The sequence below is a fragment of the Salminus brasiliensis genome, chromosome 17 (assembly GCF_030463535.1).
Source record: "Salminus brasiliensis chromosome 17, fSalBra1.hap2, whole genome shotgun sequence".
Lineage (NCBI taxonomy): Eukaryota > Metazoa > Chordata > Actinopteri > Characiformes > Bryconidae > Salminus > Salminus brasiliensis.
In genome coordinates this window covers 2,109,718-2,130,932 of record NC_132894.1, presented here as the reverse complement: position 1 = coordinate 2,130,932, position 21,215 = coordinate 2,109,718, and the positions used below count along the sequence as shown (strand labels likewise).

Sequence of the window (21,215 nt, the reverse complement as noted above, 5' to 3'; positions counted from 1 at the left end):
CTGTTCCGCGCTTCAATTAAACAGCAATAGCTAGATTCCTCATACAATTTCTTCATACAACGAAAATAATATAGTATATTATATTTACATATATAATATCCAGCTAGTAGTAAAAGCAGACACCTTTTTAAAATAAAAAAAATATTTTAAAAGTTTTAATATTTTTAACGGCAATTTTCTTACAGTTGTTTGGGATTGTACCAGATATTTCATTTTAATTAAATTTTGTTTGACATTTTAATTAATTTTTTTTAATTGTCGTTGTTATTTATTCTTATTTTACTTATTTATTTCACGTGTTTTATAAAATAATTACAAGATACAAATTGTATTTTATAGCACGCCATGCTCTATTGTATGTTTATATTATTCAGTCTTTAGTGTGTGTATTTCTGTTTATTAACTATGTGTCTAGACAGCGGCTGGGCTCTCTATTTTGATTTCACTCGAGCTTTTATTGTGCCTGTTTTTCTGGAGCAGGACGCAGCCGTGTGTTGACGCTGCCCTGTCAGCTGGGAGGAGGCTGGAGCGGCTGTTTGGGGAGTAAAGCTGAACCTAGTGTTTTATTTTTGTTAGTTTTTTTGCTTCTGTTATTCTGTTTACTTCTGTATCCTTGACGCTTTTCCTGAGAACCTGGGTCGGGTCTGCAGGAGCTGTTCAGGCCGTGTTTATGGGAGAGAGCAGAGCTCAGCCCATCACATGCCTCTCCTAATCTGAGTTCAGCTTCAGCTGGAGGAACAGAGCGAGCAGGCTTCCAGCCCTCGGCTTCCAGGCGAGATCCAGGGCCATGTGTTAAAGCACAGAGGCAGGTAAGTGGCCGGGGGACAGGGACAGGGACAGGGACAGGGACAGGGACAGGGACAGGGACAGGATCCTCAGTGATGTTAATCGCAGCTCTGCGTGTCTTCATTGATTCGGGTCAGTCTGAACGACCAGCCTGGGTTAATGTACTGAGACAGCAGCCCAGGAGCACCAGGCTTAGCATTGATTTATCCTTAATAACCATTGACTGTCAATAGATGAATCTAAAAAAAAAATAAATAAATAAAAAAAATCTAATAAAGAAATTAGGGATATATATATATATATATAAACTTTTTAATTATTGTTTTTATTTTATTTCATTTTCATATTTTTCATTTTTTCATCTTTAGATTAAGCTGTATGTAGCTATATATATTAAATAATGAAAAACTAACTTTTTTATTTATTTATTTATTTATAGTATATTATTACATGTATATGGGTTCTTGTTTCCGTACATTAGACTATATCAAGCATTTTTATAATATTGGTTTTGTGCGGATAATAAACAGCTTAATGTAAAAATTAATACAATTTTTAAAAAGTTTTTGGTTTATAGTTTTATCGATTGGCAGTAGGGAAATAATTGTCTGTAAGTAATAAATCAGAGAACTCGGGGCTCCTAGATCACTGTTTCAGTGCATTACGCTTTTTTCCATGTTAAGCATTTTTAAATGCCCTGTTGAATTGTCAGGTAAAGATTACATGGCTCAGGTGTGTTTGCAGCAGAACTTTACACAGTATTCTCAGAATAGCATATATATATATATATGTGTGTGTGTGTATATATGTGTATGTGTATATATATATATATATATTATTTATTTATTTATATATATTAAAAAAAAAAAAAAATAAAAAAAAAAAATATATATATATATATATATATATATATATATATATATATGCACACACATACACCAAGTATTGTGTAGTTCCCCCTCATGCCACCAAAAAAGCCCTGAGGATGTCCTGTGGAATCTGGCACCATGATGTCAGCAGCAGATCCTACAGTCCTGCAGGTTGTGAGGTGGGACCCCCATGAGCATCATTGAGCCTTAGGTGCCCTTTACCCCGTTGCTAGACGGTTCACCGGTTGTCCTGCTTAGAGCAGTTGTTAATAATAATAATTTTGCTGCAATTAAAGCCGATTGTTTTTACATTTTTGTCTGAAAAAAAAGCTCAGACTATCCACTGGCCTGAGGCCTGAATGCTGAATGTTGTGTGCCAGACGGCCAGTGGTTGCATTTTGATGGACACAGCACCTGTGTGTCCAGCTGCTTCTGATTAGCCAGACTCACCTACAGGCATTTCACAAGCTCACACGTTCTATAAGACACCATGTTGGACGTAGGCTGTGGTTAACATGGTACCTTTCTGAGTTGGTCCAGCAGTCAGTTCATTACCATGTCCCAGTGCTGATGTAAAACCCTGTTCTCACGCAGCACGCCTTTCAGATCCCTCCACATCTCTTCAGCCGGGTGTAGGCCGAGTTTACTTCACCATAATAGGCCTATGTTATTTTCAAGGGGTCCTTCAACGCTGCTTGGAATTCTGCCCACGAACCTTCTCAAACAAAGAGGGTTTTATGAGATTAGGGTGCTTGTAACATGGTTTTTGCCCTTGTTGCTTTAACCCTCCTGTTCTCTTCAACTGTAAGGAACAGCAAAAATCTTCCCGGGGCATGTTTAACCACCCAAAAGCAGTTGCTTTTGAAAACAATTGTAATATCGCGATTTTTTTTATTTATTTCTAACTATTATTTAATCAAGATATTCATATTTTAATAACATTTCGTGTTCCCTAATTTTGGAGCTCTGGTTCCAGTTTCTCCTGTCAAGGACTGGATCTACATATTAGGCAGCGAGTGAACAGTCAGTCCCTAAAGGTGATGAAGCAGGAAAAATGCACAATTGTAAGAATCTGATAGACAACGACTGAGTCAGAACATCTGCAAAACATCAGCAAGCAGGTCTTGTGGGGTGTTCCTGTTGCGGTATGCAGCGGTCAGCACCTACCAAAAGTGCTCCAAGGAAGGACAACCAGTGATGGGCGCCCCCAAGGCTCACTGACTGATGCTCATGGAGGTCCCACCTCACAACTTATAGGACTTAAAGGATCTGCTGCTAACGTTACCACAGCAGGACACCTTTAGACGGTCAGTGGAATCCAGACCTCAACAGGTCAGAGCTTTTTGGTGGCATGAGGAGGACGTACACAATATTAGGCAGGTGGTTTTAATGTTATGGCTACCCGTAGACTTTTTTTCTTTTTTTAAGGTGGGGTGAAGTGTCAACATGTCTCAGAAACGGTCTGGCCGGTCTGCTGAGCTGTGTGCTCCACTGACAAGATAAACAGCAGTAAATCCAGCCTGGTCACGTCTCCGCTATTTGATTTCCTTGAAGAAAATAACCGGCTTTGATTTGACGTAGGTTTCCTCCATTGTTCCAGGTGTGTGTATATACACACACACACACACACACACACATATATATATATATATATATATATATAAAGTAATTGACATCATAGGTAGACTCAACTATGAGAGACAAAATGAGAAAAAAAAATCTGAAAATCACATTGTCTGATTTTTTAAGAATTTATTTGCAAATAATGGAGGAAAATAAGTATTTGGTCAATAACAAAAGTTCATCTCAATACTTGGTTATATATCCTTTGTTGGCAATGACAGAGGTCAAACGTTTTCTGTAAGTCTTCACAAGGTTGGCACACACTCTCCTAAAACTCTTCCAGAACATCCAAATGCTCTCTAGCAAACTTCAGACGGGCCGGATCTGTACTGGCTTAAGCAGGGGAACACGTCTGGCACTGCAAGATCTGAGTCCCTGGCGGCGTAGTGTGTTACTGACGGTAGCCTTTGTAACGTTGGTCCAGCTTTCTGCAGGTCAGTCACTAGGTCCCCCCGTGTGGTTCTGGGATTTTTGCTCACCGTTCTTGTGATCATTTTGACCCCACGGGCTGAGATCTTGCGTGGAGCCCCTGATCGAGGGAGATTAGCAGTGGTCTTGTAGGTCTCCCATTTTCTGATTATTGCTCCACAGTAGATTTCCTCACACCAAGCTGCTGCCTATTGCAGATTCAGTCTTCCCAGCCTGGTGCAGGTCTACAGTTCTGTTTCTGGTGTCCTTTGACAGCTCTTTGGTCTTCAGCATAGTGGAGTTTGGAGTGGGACTGTTTGAGGTTGTGGGCAGGTGTCTTTTATACTGTTAACCAGTTCAAACAGGTGCCATTAATACAGGTAATGAGTGGAGGACAGAGAAGCTTCTTAAAGAAGAAGTTACAGGTCTGTGACAGACAGAAATCTTGCTTGTTTGTAGGTGACCAAATACACCATTATTTACAAATAAATTCTTTAAAAATCAGACAATGTGATTTTCAGAATTTTTTTTTCTCATTTTGTCTCTCATAGTTGAGTCTACCTATGATGTCAATTACTGACCTCTCTCATCTTTTTAAGTGGGAGAACTTGCACCATTGGTGACTGACTAAATACTTTTTTTCCCCACTGTATATATATATATATATATATATTTGACGTAGGTTCTGTTTCCTCCATTGTTCCACATATATATATATATATATATATATATATATATATATATATATATATATATATATATATATATATATACGTATGTATGTATGTATGTATGTGTGTATGTATGTATGTATATATATTTATTTATTTATTTATTTTCAGTTCGTTTGGCAATATCATTGGCATCTGACCGGTCTATTGATAGCTTGCTGTGAAAGAACACATGCATATGGAAGCAGCATCATGTGCGTTGCTGCCCCGTGCCTGATAATGATCACAGCAGCATTTTTATTTCCTTGTCAGAGCAAGGAAGTCACAAGACAGTGTTTTCTGTGCTTCTCTCCTGAATGAACTGTGAGAATGGGAAGTGTCAGGGTGGCTCTGAAAAGACCACAAAGACCACAAACAAATAAATACCATTACTGTAATATCCTGTCAGGTTCAATCACATGGAGAATTTGATGCTGCTGACTAACGTAGTACATTTTCCAAAACCTACACCCCCCCCTTGCATATCTTGCATATTTTGCATATTTTTGGAGTCATTTTGTCAGATTCATACAATTCCTAAAAAAGCTCCCCAGACAAACAATTAGTCACCTTACATGTTTAAGATAGTAGTAACTGCAGGCTCCTGCAGATGGCGCTGCATGAGGATGCCGGGGCTCTATATAAATACCTGCGGGGTGTGTGATGGGATTGATAGATGATAGAGTGAAGAGGTGGAGCAGTTCAGTGAGTGTCTCGTCCAGTGTGTGTGTGGAAAATGGGTCTCAAAGCAGATACAGTTATTGATTGGCTAAAAGGAGGGATTTTCAGCTTTTGGGCGTGGCCAAAGACCCCAGTGTGAAGGAAGTGGCTGAATCTGCAGGTGTGTGTGGAAGCATACGGTCATACGGGTCTACCAGCAGTGGCAGAAATCCCTACAGCCTACTGGACAGTCTCCTCATTCTTGAGCAGAAGTGAGTGAAGGCCCCTTGCATGCCGCTCTGCTCCAGATGATGTTCTGCAGGTTGATGGTCTGCAGGTTCCTGTGGAGCGTTCTTTCAGAGGTTGGTGGAGGTGAAGAACCTGCGCTGGCTTCTAGATGAAGTTCTTGCCTGGAAGCGACTCATTTGACTCAATCAATCCCTGACAGTCAGTTTCATCTTTCTGCCACAATTCTGATAGACTGGCCTGTAGGCTGTAGGGATTTTTGCCACTGCTGGTAGACCCGTATGACCGTAAGCTTCTACACACACCTGCAGATTCAGCCACTTCCTTCACACTGCGGTCTTTGGCCACGCCCAAATGCTGAAAATCCCTCCTTTTAGCCAATCAGTAACTGTGTCTGCTTTGTGACCCATTTTCCTCCATCCAACGAGATGCACTGCACCACCTCTTCTCCATCTGTCAATTCCATCACACACCCCACAGGTATTTATAGCCCCATCATCCTCATGAGGCGCCATCTGCAGGAGCCTGAAGACACGCAAAGTGATCAAGTCAATCAATTAAGTCTCTAATGCTTGTATTTCTTGTTGTTTAAAGTAATGGATGAGCTGGACCCAGAGGAGCAATTCCTCCGGGAGGCCAGAAATGGGAACCTGCAGGGGATCCAGAAGCTTCTGATGTCCAAAATTAAGGAAGAAGCAAAAATTGACATCAACTGTAAAGGTATGCTCTGCCACATCAGCAGCAGGGGTGCATCTGCAGTGGAGACCGCCTTGTTGTCAGCAAACGTTTGAGGCAGCAGCAGAGACGGGATGCGTCTCAGAAAGGTTCAGTACTGGCTGATTGTTTACATTAACACCTGCCTGTTGTTTTCTCAGGCAAGAGCAAATCCAATTTTGGATGGACCCCTCTTCATCTGGCCTGTTACTTTGGCCACAGGGACGTGGTGGAGGAGCTGCTGAAGGTGAATGTAGTTCATTGTGGCAGCCTAATAAACCCTGAATCTTTGGGAATGAATCCATATGAAGCTTTCACTCTTTGATCCCGTCTGCAGGCTGGGGCGGATGCAAATCTGACCAACAATGTAGGGGACACACCACTCCACAAAGCGGCCTTCACAGGAAGAAAGGTACGTTGATGTTTGAGTGCTGGAATGAAAGCCTAGTTTTCACTCACTGAGATGAGAACTATTTTATATATATATACACACACACACACACACACACACACACACACACACACACACACCTGTGGCTGAATGGAACACTAAAATAAAGTGATTAAAAGGTGTGTCCAAATACTTTTGTCCACATATATGTATATATGGACAAAAGTATTTGGACACACCTTTTAATCACTATATTCTGGTGTTCCATTCAGCCACATGTGTATAAAATTCAGCCTCTAGTCCTGCAGTCTGCCTTTCCTCCACACATCAATGAAAGACTGGGAGGTTCTGAAGAGCTCACTGAACTCCAGCGTGGTTCTGTATGTAATAGGAGACACCGCTGCACCAACAACAACAAGTCAGCTGGTGAAATTTCCTCCCTCCTAGATCTTCCTCCATCAGCTGTGAGTGGTGTTATTATTGAACAGTGGAAGAGTTTAGGAGGAACAGCTCACAGAGAGCAGCTCAGTGTCCACAGAGTGTCTGTCAGACCACGTAAAGTTACAGAGCGGGGTCAGGGCCGAGTGCTGAGCTCAGAGCAGAGTGCAGAAAAGCCTCCAACTGACTCAGTAACTGCAGCAGAGCTCCAGACCTGCTGCTGCTGCTAGAGCTTAGAGCAAAGGGGGACCGGCTCCGTATTATTGCCTGTGGGTTTAGAGCGGGACGTCATATAAAAGCTCCTGTAGGTGTCCCAATACTTTTGTCCATGTAGTGTGTATATATTTTAGTGTAAATTAAACTGACTTTGTATGTCTGATGGTTCTGGTCACCGCAGGAGGTGGTCATGTTGCTGCTTCAGTACGATGCCTGTCCTTCTGTCATTAATGGGACGGCGCAGATTCCTAAAGACATCACCCGCAACGAGGAGGTCAGGAGCATGTTAGAGGGTGAGCATGAGGACCTCTGACAGTTCGAGTACACTAAGCATGGCGTGTGAGCGCTGTGGACGTTCACATGATTGTGATGCATGGTGTTTGTGTTGTTCCCCTGAAAACCCCATGGCTTAGCCTGCTGCAGGGGTTTCTCAACGATGTGACTCTCTGTGGATGTTTTTATCCTGCCAGCTGCTGAACGGACTGAGGAGAGGAAGCTGGAGGAGCAGGTGTTGGAAGCAGCGCGAGAGGGAGCCACAACCACTCTCTTAAAACTGGTACAGCAAATGTTTGTGGACGCCTCTTCTAATGAACGCATTCAGCTTTTTTTTTAAGTTGCTGTCCCACAGATAAGCACTGCCAATAGAATAGGACTGTCTGGAGCAGATCAACATTAAACCTACTGGCACCATGCTGCCTAATGCCAGGCGAAGGCTAGAGGGGTATAAAGCCCAGCATTGAGGAGCTGTGGAGCAGTGGAAGAAGAACTGTGCTCTCTGGAATGATGGTGATGGTGGTGCTCCATCCAATACTTTTGGATGAGATGAGTTAGGAGGTTAGGGATAATGAGGTGGTGGGGAGCGTTGGGGTGATCATCTAACATCCTGACCTCACTAACGCTTTTGTCACTGATTGCAATCAAATCCTCACAGCAATGCTCCTCCAAAGTCTAGTAGAAAGCCTTTTCCCTAGACAGCAGAGACAGTTACTCCAACAGAAGCCGGATCAACTCTTTTAATGCTTTTGATTTTAGAAGAAACAATGAATGAACAGGTGTCCCAATACTTTTGTCAAGTATGTTGTATTGCTACGCCGGCCTAAATGAGGCTTTTCTATTCAGTGTTGTTTTCTCACTGTAGCTTAACAGGGAAAAACCTCCCAATATCGACTGCACGGACCTCCTGGGGAACACGCCGCTGCACTGTGCCGCTTACAGGGGCCAGAAACAGTGTGCGGTTAAACTGCTGCAGAACGGAGCCAGCCCCAACCTTAAGAACAAGAATGGTGAGAGCGACACACGGATGTTTTAGCAAATTCTGTTTAAATGTAAAAATATACATGATTTAATATTAGAATAATAGAAATATATATGTTTAATATTAGACGGTTTGAAATACTTTTGCTAAAAATATCAATATCAGTTGTATAAAAAATAAAATGTTAAATTATTTAAGTCTTTGAAACAAGTATTTTTTTTAAGATTTCTGAACAGTGAAACAGAAATTAAATGATATAAATAAAAGAAAAAGGGAAATAGGTTCTGATCCAGTCATTATTTTTGCACTCACTCTTTTCACTTTAAAGCCTTATTAATAGAGATCCATACCCTGTGCAGTATATACTGTATATTATTAAATACAGTGAGGCTTCTCTGTGGCTTGTTTTCAGGTCAGACTGTGTTTGACCTGGCGAAAGATGCCGAGATGAGGCAGATCCTAGAGGGCAATGTATCGAAGGTGAGTTCAGTGGACGTCCTCACCACAGCTTACACTTCAGCCTACAAGGCAGCATTTCTGTATCACTCTTATTAAAAAACATACAGCCCTGGAAAAATGAAGAGACCACCCTACATGATTAGTTTCTCTGGTTTTACTAGTTATTGGAAGTGAATTTAGGGGAAATTAACATTTGCGCTGTATTTCATAAACCATGGACAACATTTCCCCTAAATTCTAAATAAAAATATTAATATTTAGAGAATTAATGAAATAACCTTAACGGCCAATCACAGCTCTCATGTCTCGGCCGGCTCTCCACTAGTCTTTCACATAGCTGTTGGGACTTTATGCCAGTCATAGTCTGCAGATTTTGCTAACTCAGCTTTGTATGATGAAATGCCTGGAATAAAACGGCGTAGAGATACACGTAGAGATGCAAATTTAAGAAAAAAAATCATTATTAAAAATTAAAAATTAATTATTTAATTAAAAATATTTTTTCCAGAGCTGTATATCAGACATTTAAACAGGGAGACAATCCAGACGCTTCTTATATGAGCACTTCTTATATGCAGCTCATTTTTTTAGAAGCTGACTTATCTGAACTTGCAGAAATGTGAGCGGGTGTATTTGGGTGCAGTTCAGTATTAGGAGTGTAGATAGTATAAACTGCACTAAACAGACCTTTCTTTCTTACATTTCCATTTAAATTGGAATAATTATTGTTATTATTAAATATGAAGGCATTGTAGTTGATTATTATTGGATGGATATAGTGCATCACATGGCAACATTGCATTTTCACACAGTTTTAGTAGTTTAATAAAACACAGCCTCTCCATGTTGAACCATCAGTCTATGTCTATTACATTACACACACATTTCAGCTTGCGTGTATCTTAAAAGCTGTGTCGCAGTGTGAAGAGGTCCCTAATGCTTATCTTTTGTTGTCTTTTCAGGGTTTGAGGCGCTATGTTCAGATGTTTGAAGGTCCTCTTTGGAAAGTATGTTTGAAGTAACATTGATTTAATATGATTTGATGTGTGATTTGATTAGTGGCGCATCCATCCAAGCACTGGTCTTATCGTTGGAAATGTGCAAATACCACGACCTTCTGTAGTCTGGAGTCCAGCTGGGCTGGAAGGTTCGCAGGAAAACTGTGTCTAACTGCGTAAAAAAACAGTGAAACAGTGCCAGCGTTATTTTTACTATTAAAAAAATTGCCAAATTGCCAATGGTATTTTAGCAGAGTAGTTAGTTCCCATACTGTAGCCATACTGTAGTCATACATTGACACCTTCAGGCCCATTTGTACACCACTATTAGTGATCACATGGGCTCCCTGACCAGTGGTTCAGTGCAATGCATTGATTCATGTGCGAAAGAAACAGTTCATAAATTCGTAAAATGTTATTAATAACTTATTCCTGAATCTCCAATTCTGTTCACTGGATCTGCTTCAGAGCACCAGGTTCTTTGGATGGCGTTCTCATTGGGTAGTTCTTCAAGACGGAGTCCTGTCTTGGTACTCTAAACAGTAAGACTATATAATAGTCTCTAAATTATTAAACAAAACAAATTATAATATATGCTACAGATTTTTTACAGTGTTATTTTTAATATAGCAGACACAGAATATTAATATAATAATACTTTTAACTCCATTATGTCAAATATGTAATATGTTCATGTTCTTTCTCTTTTCACGTTTAGGTCGGATGCAGCTTCCACCACTCAGAGGCAAGGCTGCAGACCCCTAACTCAAGCCCAATGTAGTGTAAGATTGATGATTAATAAAGCTAAATAAATGATTATGCTCATGAATATCCAGTATTTGATAGATACAGTGCTGACGTGCAGTTTCCCTCTCCTGCAGATTAAAGAGAAATGCTATTTTACAGTGAAGTGCTTCGACGACAGCGTCCATCACTTTAAAGTTTCAGCAAAGAGTGACCCTGAAGGCGCCAGAAAAGTGAGTCAGTAAAGAGCAGGGAAGCATTCACATGACAAAAGTATTGGGACACACCTTTTAATCACTGAAGTCCGGTGTCTCATTCAGTCCCCTTCAGCCACAGGTGTAAAAAATTCAGCCTCTAGTCCTGCAGTCTGCCTTTCTTCCACACATCAGTGAAAGAACGGGAGGTTCTCAAGAGCTCACTGAACTCCAGCGTGGTTCTGTATGTAATAGGAGACACCGCTGCACCAACAACAACAAGTCAGCTGGTGAAATCTCCTCCCTCCTAGATCTTCCTCCATCAGCTGTGAGTGGTGTTATTATTGAACAGTGGAAGAGTTTAGGAGGAACAGCTCACAGAGAGCAGCTCAGACACCGAGTGTCTGTCAGACCACGTAAAGTTACAGAGCGGGGTCAGGGCCGAGTGCTGAGCTCAGAGCAGAGTGCAGAAAAGCCTCCAACTGACTCAGTAACTGAAGCAGAGCTCCAGACCTGCTGCTGCTGGTAGAGCTTCGTATTAATACAGCCTATGGGTTTAGAAAGGGAGACCATATAAAAGTGTATGTAGGTGTCCCAATACGTTTGTCCATATGTTGTAGTAAAACTAATGTTTTAAATGTGTGTGTGTGTGTGTGTGTGTGTGTGTGTGTGTGTGTGTGTGTGTGTGTGTGTGGTTACAGAAATGGCTGGATGCTATAGAGGAGCACTCAGCCTTCAGCACTCATTACTGCTCACAGGAGCAGGCCAGTGAGGAAGACGAGGATGAGGTGATGTCACCAGGCGAGCTCACTGCCTCGCTGCTGGTGAGCAAAGTTCATCTATATATATATATATATATATATATATATATATATATATATATATATATATATATATATATATATATATAATACAATTAATATTACAACTAGATATAAAATAAATCAGCTATCCAAAATTAGGACGTCCTGCCTCACCTGTTTTAGTGTGGATAGGTCAAGTCAAGTCAGATTTATTTGTATAGCTTTTTACAACTGTTGTCGTCACAAAGCAGCTTTACATAATTAGTACTTTATAAAGGACAGAGACAGAGAAGAAAGAAGGAATAACATAAAGGGTCAAAGACCCCCGTGAGCAAGCCAACGGCGACAGTGGCAAGGAAAAACTCCCTCAGAGCTGGAGGAAGAAACCTTGGGAGGAACCAAGACTCACAAGGGGGACCCATCCTCCTCTGGCCAGACTATTTAAACATTAATGATAAAAATTACTAAACCAGATACCACAGACAGTTAATAGTGGTGATATTAATAGTGTCAGACAGACACGAGTCCATCTAGGTTTCAGCACGGCCACCAAACAGGCAGCAGTGGCAGGCGGGTGAGCCGCCCGCTGGCCGGACTGGTAGGTGGCAGCTGATTTGACGCAGGTAGAAATCGGGGAACTGCTGGACCAAGAAACGATCTTGCCATCACCTTCGAGAACTCGCTGGTCACTCCTTCTACTGAAGCTCGAAGCCTTGGTGTAGTGATGGATGATCAGTTATCGTTCTCAAGTCATGTTGCAAACGTAACTCGGTCCTGCAGATTTCTTCTGTACAACATCTGGAGAATTCCACCCTTCCTCTCTAGAGAGGCCACCCAGATGCTTGTTCAGTCTCTCGTCACTTCCAGACTTGACTACTGCAACTCTCTTCTGGCTGGTCTCCCTCTGCGCACCATCAGGCCCCTGCAACTCATCCAGAATGCAGCGGCACGGGTCGTCTTCAGTGTCCCAAAATTTAGCCATGTCACTCCACTGCTGCGTTCTCTCCACTGGCTTCCTGTAGCTGCTGCCCGCATCAGATTCAAAACCCTGACGCTGGCCTACAAAGCCAAGAACGGACCAGCCCCTCCGTATCTGATGGCAATGGTCAAAAGCCGATCCGCACCAAGAGCCCTTCGAGCTTCAAGTACGGCTCGGCTCGCCCCACCATCCCTCAAAATCCGCGGACGACAAGCGTCCAGGCCTTTTTCTGTTCTGCACCAAAGTGGTGGAACGAGCTGCCCCTGGATGTCCGAACGGCCGAGTCGCTCGCTGTCTTCAAACGCAGACTGAAGACCCACCTCTTCAGCGAGTACTTGGACGAATAGTTCTATGGTCGCCTTATTGTCTTGTGTTTAGCAATGTCTAAGCTTAGAGGTATCTTTTGTATTATTAGTCTATTCTAACTAGCTAAGGCTTTTTCTTGGGTAAATAGCAAAGCACTTTGTAAGTCGCTCTGGATAAGAGCGTCTGCTAAATGCCGTAAATGTAAATGTAAATGTAAGGTAGAGGGGACCTCAGCGGGCAGTCTTCCAGCAGGTCGGGCTGGGTGGCCATTTACTCGAAGAAGGTAAAAAGAGAAAAGTTAGTTCTAAGAGGAATTTTATGGAGGGTTGAGAATGTTGAGCATCAGCATCAGGGTATGTCTGACGACTCCGGCAGGTCTGATTATCACAGCATAATTAAAAGGAGAGAGACAGAAGGTAACACGGACACGGGCGCACCCTGAGAACACCAGCATCTATCTGCTCCACCGCCAACAAACCTGAGTGATCGCGTGTAAGCAGCGAGACGACAGCTCCAGCATCTCAGTGTACTACAATTCCCTGGGTCCGCGAACCCCTGGACCTGCAGCCCTTATCTAAGAAACATTAATTACCAAAAGCTAAACTAAACAGATGAGTTTCAGCTTAGATTTAAAGATTGAGACTGTGTCTGAGTCCCGAACATTATCTGGAAGGTTATTCCAGAGTTGGGGGCTTTATAAGAAAAGGCTCTTCCCCCTGCTGAGGTTTTCTGAATTTTGGGCATGAGTAAGAGGCCAGCACCCTGAGATCTAAGTAGTCTTGATGGTTCGTAGTATACTATAAGATCCTGCAGGTACTCAGGAGCGAGGCCATGTAGGGCTTTATATGTTAATAGAAGAATTTTGTATTCAATATGGAATTTAACTGGGAGCCAATGAAGTGCTGATAGAACTGGACTGATATGGTCAGATGTTCTAGTTTTAGTAAGGACCCTGGCTGCAGCATTTTGCACCAGCTGAAGTTTATTGAGGCTCCTGCTGGAACAACCTGACAGTAATGCATTACAGTAATCTAGCCTTGAGGTAATAAAAGCGTGTACTAGCTTTTCTGCTTCTTGTAGAGATAAGGAGTTTCTTAGTTTGGAGATGCATAAGCTAAGCTGCATAAAGACTGTTCTACTAATATTAGCTATATGTTGCTCAAGTGATAAATCTGAGTCGAATGTGATGCCAAGATTTTTAGCTGCTAAACCAGGAATGATGGAAGAATCAGCCAAGTCTAACATTAAGTCAGATAGTTTATTTCTAGAGTCTTTTGGACCTAAAAGGAGAAGCTGGGTTTTGTCACTGTTAAGGAGAAGGAAGTTATGTGACATCCAGAGTTTTATATCCTTTACACAGTCCTCCATTTTCTGTAGTCTAAATTTATCGTAAGGTTTGGCTGATATATAGAGCTGTGTGTCATCTGCATAGAAATGGAAATTAACGCCATGTCTGCTTATAAAACAAAAATAAACAGCTCATTAATCACAGCTATTAATTAACAATCAGCTTATCAATAGCCAAATCATGCAGCAGAACCTCTTCATGTTCTGTTTAGTCGTACGCAGAGTGCTGCTTCTGTAACTTCTCATTTTTCAGCCACAGGAAGTGGTGATAGTGACTAAACACCACCCCTCTCTCTCTGGCTTTCTCTTTCTTTCTGTGGCTTCGTTTGTTTGTTTTTGTCCGTCTTTCTCCATCGTTGTATTTCCACAGCGGGCTGAGACGTGCCATGGAAAGTTGGAGGCTGAGGTGTTGGCTCTTCTCTCGATGCTGAAGGAAGATGGACACTCTGAACGTGAGAACAGTGGCAGTTTTGCTTTATACAGAAGCAATGGGATGTGGATTAAAAAGGGGTCTGGATAATCTTGAGGGCCAGAAGACCGCTTCTGGATAGGGCCTAGAGCTTTATCTTGGAAGGCAAGACTAACATCAGCAGCCCTGTTTATTTGTGAGGTGGAGCCTTGGGCAGCCATGACCTGGTTGTCCTTTCTTGGAGCACTTGTGGTAGGTCAGTACTGACCACTGCATACCGGGAACACCCCACAAGACCCACCTAATGTTTTGCAGATGTTCTGACCCAGTTAGTTTGCCTAATATATGCAGCCCTTGACAGGAGCCAGGGGCTATCATTGCATGATCATTGTATGTATGTATGTATGTATGTTGTGCTGATGGACTCTCACTGTGTATGTAAGTGTCTGTATGTGTCCGTGTGTCCGTGCAGGTCTTCCAGCTGCTGTGCTGCAGAAGCTGAAGGACGTGTGTGAGGCGTCCGGCGAGACCTGCTCAGCTCTGCGTCAGTGCCTGGACCTCTTCTCCAAACAGCAGGGGGTAAGGATCATGCATCACCACCAAATACCAATGCCCCTTTAGCATCATTTTATTCAAGCTTCAGGAGATTATTGTCTTGTGCACAGCAGAAACAAGCGGTTACACAATTCTTACTTTGCAGTTCCTCCATTTACGGACATAATATTCTATAAATATCAATATAAATAGAGATATAAATAATAAATAATATATATATATATATATATATATATATATATATATATATATATATATATATATATAAATGTATATTATTAAATATAACATTTCTTTATTTACTTAGCATTACTTTAGTGTCCTTAGTGTGTGTGTGTGTGTGTGTGTGTGTGTGTGTGTGTGTGGGGAACACTTAAAAAACACAATATAACTCCAAGTAAATCAAACTTCTGTGAAATCAAACTGTCCACTTAGGAAGCAACACTGATTGACAATCAATTTCACATGCTGTTATGCAAATGGAATAGACAACAGGTGGCAATTAGCAAGACACACTCAATAAAGGAGTGGTTCTGCAGGTGGGGACCACAGACCACTTCTCAGTACCTATGCTTTCTGGCTGATGTTTTGATCACTTTTGAATGTTGGTGGTGCTTTCACACTCGTGGTAGCATGAGACGGACTCTACAACCCACACAAGTGGCTCAGGTAGTGCAGCTCATCCAGGATGGCACATCAATGCGGAGGCTGGAGGCGCGACCAGGAGACAGGCCAGTACACCAGGAGACGTGGCGGAGGCCATAGGAGGGCAACAACCCAGCAGCAGGACCGCCTCCTCCACCTTTGTGCAAAGAGGAACAGGAGGAGCACTGCCAGAGCCCTGCAAAATGACCTCCAGCAGGCCACAAATGTGCATGTGTCTGCACAAACGGTTAGAAACTGACTCCATGAGGATGGTATGAGGGCCCGACGTCCACAGATGGGGGTTGTGCTCACAGCCCAGCACCGTGCAGGACGCTTGGCATTTGCCAGAGAACACCAGGATTGGCAAATTCGCCACAGCAGGTTCACACTGAGCATATGTGACAGACGTGACAGAGTCTGGAGACGCCGTGGAGAGCGATCTGCCGCCTGCAACATCCTTCAGCATGACCGGTTTGGCAGTGGGTCAGTAATGGTGTGGGGTGGCATTTCTTTGGAGGGCCGCACAGCCCTCCATGTGCTCGCCAGAGGTAGCCTGACTGCCATTAGGTACCGAGATGAGATCCTCAGACCCCTTGTGAGACCATATGCTGGTGCGGTTGGCCCTGGGTTCCTCCTAATGCAGGACAATGCTAGACCTCATGTGGCTGGAGTGTGTCAGCAGTTCCTGCAAGATGAAGGCATTGAAGCTATGGACTGGCCTGCCCGTTCCCCAGACCTGAATCCGATTGAGCACATCTGGGACATCATGTCTCGCTCCATCCACCAACGTCACGTTGCACCACAGACTGTCCAGGAGTTGGCGGATGCTTAAGTCCAGGTCTGGGAGGAGATCCTCATCAGGAGCATGCCCAGGTTGTAGGGAGGTCATACAGGCACGTGGAGGCCACACACAATACTGAGCCTCATTTTGACTTGTTTTAGGGACATTACATCAAAGTTGGATCAGCCTGTAGTGTGTTTTTCCACTTTAATTTTGTGTGTGACTCCAAATCCAGGCCTCCATTGGTTAATAAATTTGATTTCCATTGATGATCTTTGTGTGATTTTGTTGTCAGCACATTCAACTTTGTACAGAACAAAGTATTTCATGAGAATATTTCATTCATTCAGATCTAGGATGTGTTATTTGAGTGTTCCCTTTATTTTTTAATACAGTTTGTATGTATACACACACACACACACACACACACACACACACACACACATGCTCAAGAACCTTCTGTCCTAACCTGACCTAAGCAGCTCAGGTTTTGAGTCCAGAGATTAAGTTCTGACTAAAACTGACCTGGAGAGACCCATAGCCTAAAGTGCCAAAAGAAACCCTGCTGTTTACATCATGATGCAGCAGCAGTAACAGCCACCATTAGAGCATAGATCAATAAAACATGGAAATTAATTAAAACAGAACATTAAATATTACATTATTAACTTTATTAATAGTAAAATATATATCAAATAAAGCAGCTGTCCAAAATTGAGTAAAAATGTATTCAAGTTCAAATACATTTTTATTATTGTTATTAAATATGAAGTAATCTCAGAAAATCTGTCATGATCAGTATGTTCCCTGACCAGTACTCACACTGTCCTCAGGTCAAGCTTCTCCTTTTCTCGCTCCCTTGACTTCGTCACTTTTCTATTCGTTAGTTAAAGGAGGCTGAGGTTTTCAGAGCTGGTGTTATTAACAGTGATGGCACTCCATCAGGGCTGTTGTTTTGTGTTTTAGTGTGGTCACATGACACCCAAGGGATTAGGTTTCCTGATGAGTATATGGGTGGACATTACACCGAGCTCTTCCGAGGGTTCCTGCAGACCCTGCAGAGAAATCTGGAAGATCTGGAGATCTGCATCTTAACTATTTTCTGCAGAATGAGAAATTCTTCTTCCTTTTTACTGGATTTATGTTTATCTGCGTCTGTTCTATTATTTTAATAAGCACCATATGTGTGTGACCTCACATATGGAGTTCAGAAACTGTTCAGAAACCCTGCAATTGGCATCATTATCAGGAATCTAGCTATATTATAGATATATATTTATTCATGGGGAAAACCCCAGTGTGTTCATGGGTTGGTGCTTGTGTGCATGTGTAGGTGTGCAGCCTGAAACTGGAGCAGGAAGTAGAGAAGAATAAGATCCTGTCTGAGGCTCTGCAGACTCTGGCCACGGAGCACCATGAGCTGGAGCGGTCTGTGGTGCGAGGCTCCCCCCCTCGCAGTGCTGTGGCCAGCGAAGATGACTTCTACGATGCTGTTTCTGGTTAGTGCTGTAACCAAACCATATCCCATATCTTTCAACCATTATCAGCAAAGTACACCAGTTATCTTCCGCTTCCCCCTTGCACGAGATGCTCCGCTATTGGAACTGATATCTGTTGAAGATATTTCTGTTGATATTGCTAAAATGCAGAAAGGGGGGGGGTAGATATACTACAAGATTTGCAGTACAGTGGACCCTTTTCACACTCTGGTACTGTTAAGAGGAAACAAAGAAAGAACAAAGAGAGAAAAACTTGAAAAATGTACATATATATATATAAATTATATGAATATAGTGAAGTGGCATATGGAAGATGATGGAAGTGATGCAGCATAAGCCTTCCTAATGTAATGGTTCCTTTAAAGGCCACCTGATCCCCAGCTCTGGTTTCAGCAGGTAGCTTGGGTACAGTCACAGGTTCCGTCTCTTCAGTGTGTGCCTTACCTGTGTGTGTGTGTGTGTGTGTGTGTGTGTGTCTGCTGTAGATTCAGACTCGGAGCACAGTGGCCTGGAAGTCAGCTGCTCGTTTGAGGACGGGGAAGAGAGCAGGTCCGAGCTATACTGCAGCGTCCGTAGCTTTTTCGGAGGGAGGATGTCCCGGGAGGATCGACGAGGCGATGAAGAGGAGGAGGACGAGGGGACCAGAGTTAATGGAGTCAAGAGGCACAGGTGAGCGATGGTGGATACACTCTTAAATGAATACAGTTAAAAAAAAAAAAAACATAATTAGTGAAATAAAGCTGTAATAGAGGCAATTTAGCGTCTGTATGATGGATATCAGCGTCTGTATGATGGATATCAGCGTCTGTATGATGGATATCCAGTTATGATTCTGAGGAATTCCTCACAGCGTGGAGCATTCCCAGCTTATTCAGGAACACTATCTCATAGTGCAGTTTAGTGGTGTATGGTAATTATTGTATAGGTTTAAGTGGAAGATGGTACCAGTGGTCTAAGGTTATTGCCTGTCCTGTCCCGTGCTTTGTTTTGGTCGTATCTTGTGATGAATAATTTAGATGGCAGTAGGCAGGGGAGGGACTCTCGGTACTAGAGTTAAAGATTGATGAGACGGACAAACGTAATAGCTAGTAATTTGAACTTTACGGATACGGTGTGTCGACTGACAGCCTGCTTGTGTTTGGTGATAAAGGCTTTGTGAGAGGGCCTGGTCAGAAGCATATACAGGTTTCTAATGGTTTCATTGAGATGCTGAATATGTTTATCTTCTTGCAGAAGGTTTTATTTAATAAACAATACTTTTTCGTCACTTAAAATGAGCATCTAACAGCCCCCTGTGGGTCATTGTGGTGGGACAGCTAGGATAAATAAGCTCTGTGGGTCACAATTCTTGGATTTCATCCATTCATTCATGAATAAATGGATTAAAAAGAATATTTTCAGGTACACTATATGGACAAAAGTATTGGGGCACCTGCACATTCATTATTTCTTCTGCAATTAAGGGTATTAAAAAGAGCTGATTCTGCTTTTGTTGGAGTAACTGTCTCTACTGTCCAGAAAAGAATACTTTCTATTAGATTTTGAAGGAGCATTGCTGTGAGGATTTGATTGCAGTCAGCGACAAGAATGTTCCCCAACTCATCCCAACCCAAAAGTACTGGATGGGGCGCCACCACCACCATCATTCCAGAGAACACAGTTCTTCCACTGCTCCACAGCTCCTCAATGCTGTTGGGGGGCTTTATACCCCTCTAGCCCACGCCTGGCATTAGGCAGCATGGTGCCAATAGGCTCATAATTACTATCTGCTCCAGAGAGTCCTATTCTATTGGCAGTACTTTTCTACAGGTATTAGACTAGCTGTGTGTGTGTGTGTTTGCACATCTGTCTCAGCAATGGGTGCAGCTTAAAGTAGCTGAATGCATTCATTAGAAGGGGTGTCCACAAACTTTTTTTTTTTTTTTGGTGTTTATCGTGTTGCGCCCAGTAAACAAATGGAGAGCATTGTTGTGTTGTATTTGACCAGTTAAGTCTTCTTGAGAGCTGTGAAAGCTCTTGTGGTCAGTTTTCAGGATTACGAGTTGCAAAAGTTTGGGAACCCCTGATGTAAAACTCTGGAAAAGCTCTATCTGTAATCTTGCATGTGGGGCTTTTGCAGGAGGTTGGATTGCTGAGAAAATCTACTGAAGCTTAACTTTCTTTTAAGCCATGTGCCTTGAAACCGATAGGGGTCAAGAGCCGGCTTGAATAAGATATAAAGCATCCGTTATCTGAGTGACAGCTCCCGTCTAGACAGACTTTGTCTTTCCTGTGCTTGGATTGGTCGGACCAGTTACCAAACTGCCTCAGTTTTTAATAGAACAGTTAGAAATGGCTTGAAAATGAAAGGAATGGATGTGCTGTTGCAGATCTGCTGCTTTTTGCAGTTTTAGCCCTAGTCTCTGATATTTATGTAGGAGCTTTGGCTGCTGTTGTGGATCAGGGCTGAAATACATCCAGTCGTTAGCCTGTAGAACTGACCTTATTGTGTTGTTTTTGGTCCTTCCCCCCCAGAACCAGCTTGCCTGCTCCCATGTTCTCCAGAAACGACTTCAGCATCTGGAGCATACTGAGGAAGTCCATCGGAATGGTAAAAATATCCCAAAATATCATTCCAGTCTATCCTCAACCCAGTCCGATTTGATCATTTTTCATTTCTCTTTGCTTCTCTAATTCACTTCTGTGTTTGTTGGATGAATCCCTGTAATCAATACGTGGAGTCATTTATTTAGGAAAGGGTACGGATTAGGAATCGGATACGGCAGTTTCCTGATTCCGTGGTTGGAGCTACGTTTAGAGCCCAGTTCATGCTCAGCGTGATGGCTCCACTGTAACCCTGACCCACACCTTTTCACTCTGCCTCTCTAGGAACTGTCTAAGATTACCATGCCGGTCATCTTCAACGAGCCACTGAGCTTCTTACAGAGACTTACAGAGTACATGGAGCACACCAGTCTCATCCACCAAGCTAACGAGTCCACAGACTCCATTGAGAGAATGAAGGTAACCCAATCGGAAGCCCTTCGGAGCGGGTACACGGGCATGGCCTGTGAATACGGTAGATCTGAATGGTCATATATAGGGGTTATATTAACACTCCAGCTTAATAACACATATAGAGCTGGGGACTAATTATGTGAAATGCTTTGGGTTCAGTAGTCGAACCAATTCAGATGCATG

The 21,215-nt window shown here is 42.6% G+C and overlaps 1 protein-coding gene across 4 annotated transcripts in view; it reads left to right on the top strand.

The window, feature by feature from the left end:
* The first annotated feature begins 490 nt into the window (after positions 1-490).
* osbpl1a (oxysterol binding protein-like 1A) overlaps positions 491-21,215 on the top strand; it is a 31,286-nt gene continuing 10,561 nt past the window's right edge. Inside the window, exons 1-20 of one of the 4 annotated variants that reach the window (XM_072660234.1) lie at positions 491-809; positions 3,084-3,232; positions 5,897-6,022; positions 6,178-6,263; positions 6,354-6,428; positions 7,243-7,354; positions 7,532-7,617; positions 8,200-8,344; positions 8,729-8,796; positions 9,738-9,782; positions 10,242-10,315; positions 10,492-10,555; positions 10,655-10,750; positions 11,413-11,535; positions 14,517-14,598; positions 15,028-15,134; positions 17,870-18,035; positions 18,521-18,704; positions 20,550-20,625; positions 20,904-21,038. In XM_072660234.1, the coding sequence (XP_072516335.1) occupies positions 5,899-6,022; positions 6,178-6,263; positions 6,354-6,428; positions 7,243-7,354; positions 7,532-7,617; positions 8,200-8,344; positions 8,729-8,796; positions 9,738-9,782; positions 10,242-10,315; positions 10,492-10,555; positions 10,655-10,750; positions 11,413-11,535; positions 14,517-14,598; positions 15,028-15,134; positions 17,870-18,035; positions 18,521-18,704; positions 20,550-20,625; positions 20,904-21,038 (1,848 nt within the window). In that variant the 5' untranslated portion in view covers positions 491-809; positions 3,084-3,232; positions 5,897-5,898. Of the gene's footprint in view, positions 810-3,083; positions 3,256-5,896; positions 6,023-6,177; positions 6,264-6,353; positions 6,429-7,242; positions 7,355-7,531; positions 7,618-8,199; positions 8,345-8,728; positions 8,797-9,737; positions 9,783-10,241; positions 10,316-10,491; positions 10,556-10,654; positions 10,751-11,412; positions 11,536-14,516; positions 14,599-14,665; positions 14,812-14,998; positions 15,135-17,869; positions 18,036-18,520; positions 18,705-20,549; positions 20,626-20,903; positions 21,039-21,215 lie in introns of those variants that run through there. The other 3 variants (XM_072660233.1, XM_072660236.1, XM_072660235.1) reach the window with 3 other exon arrangements.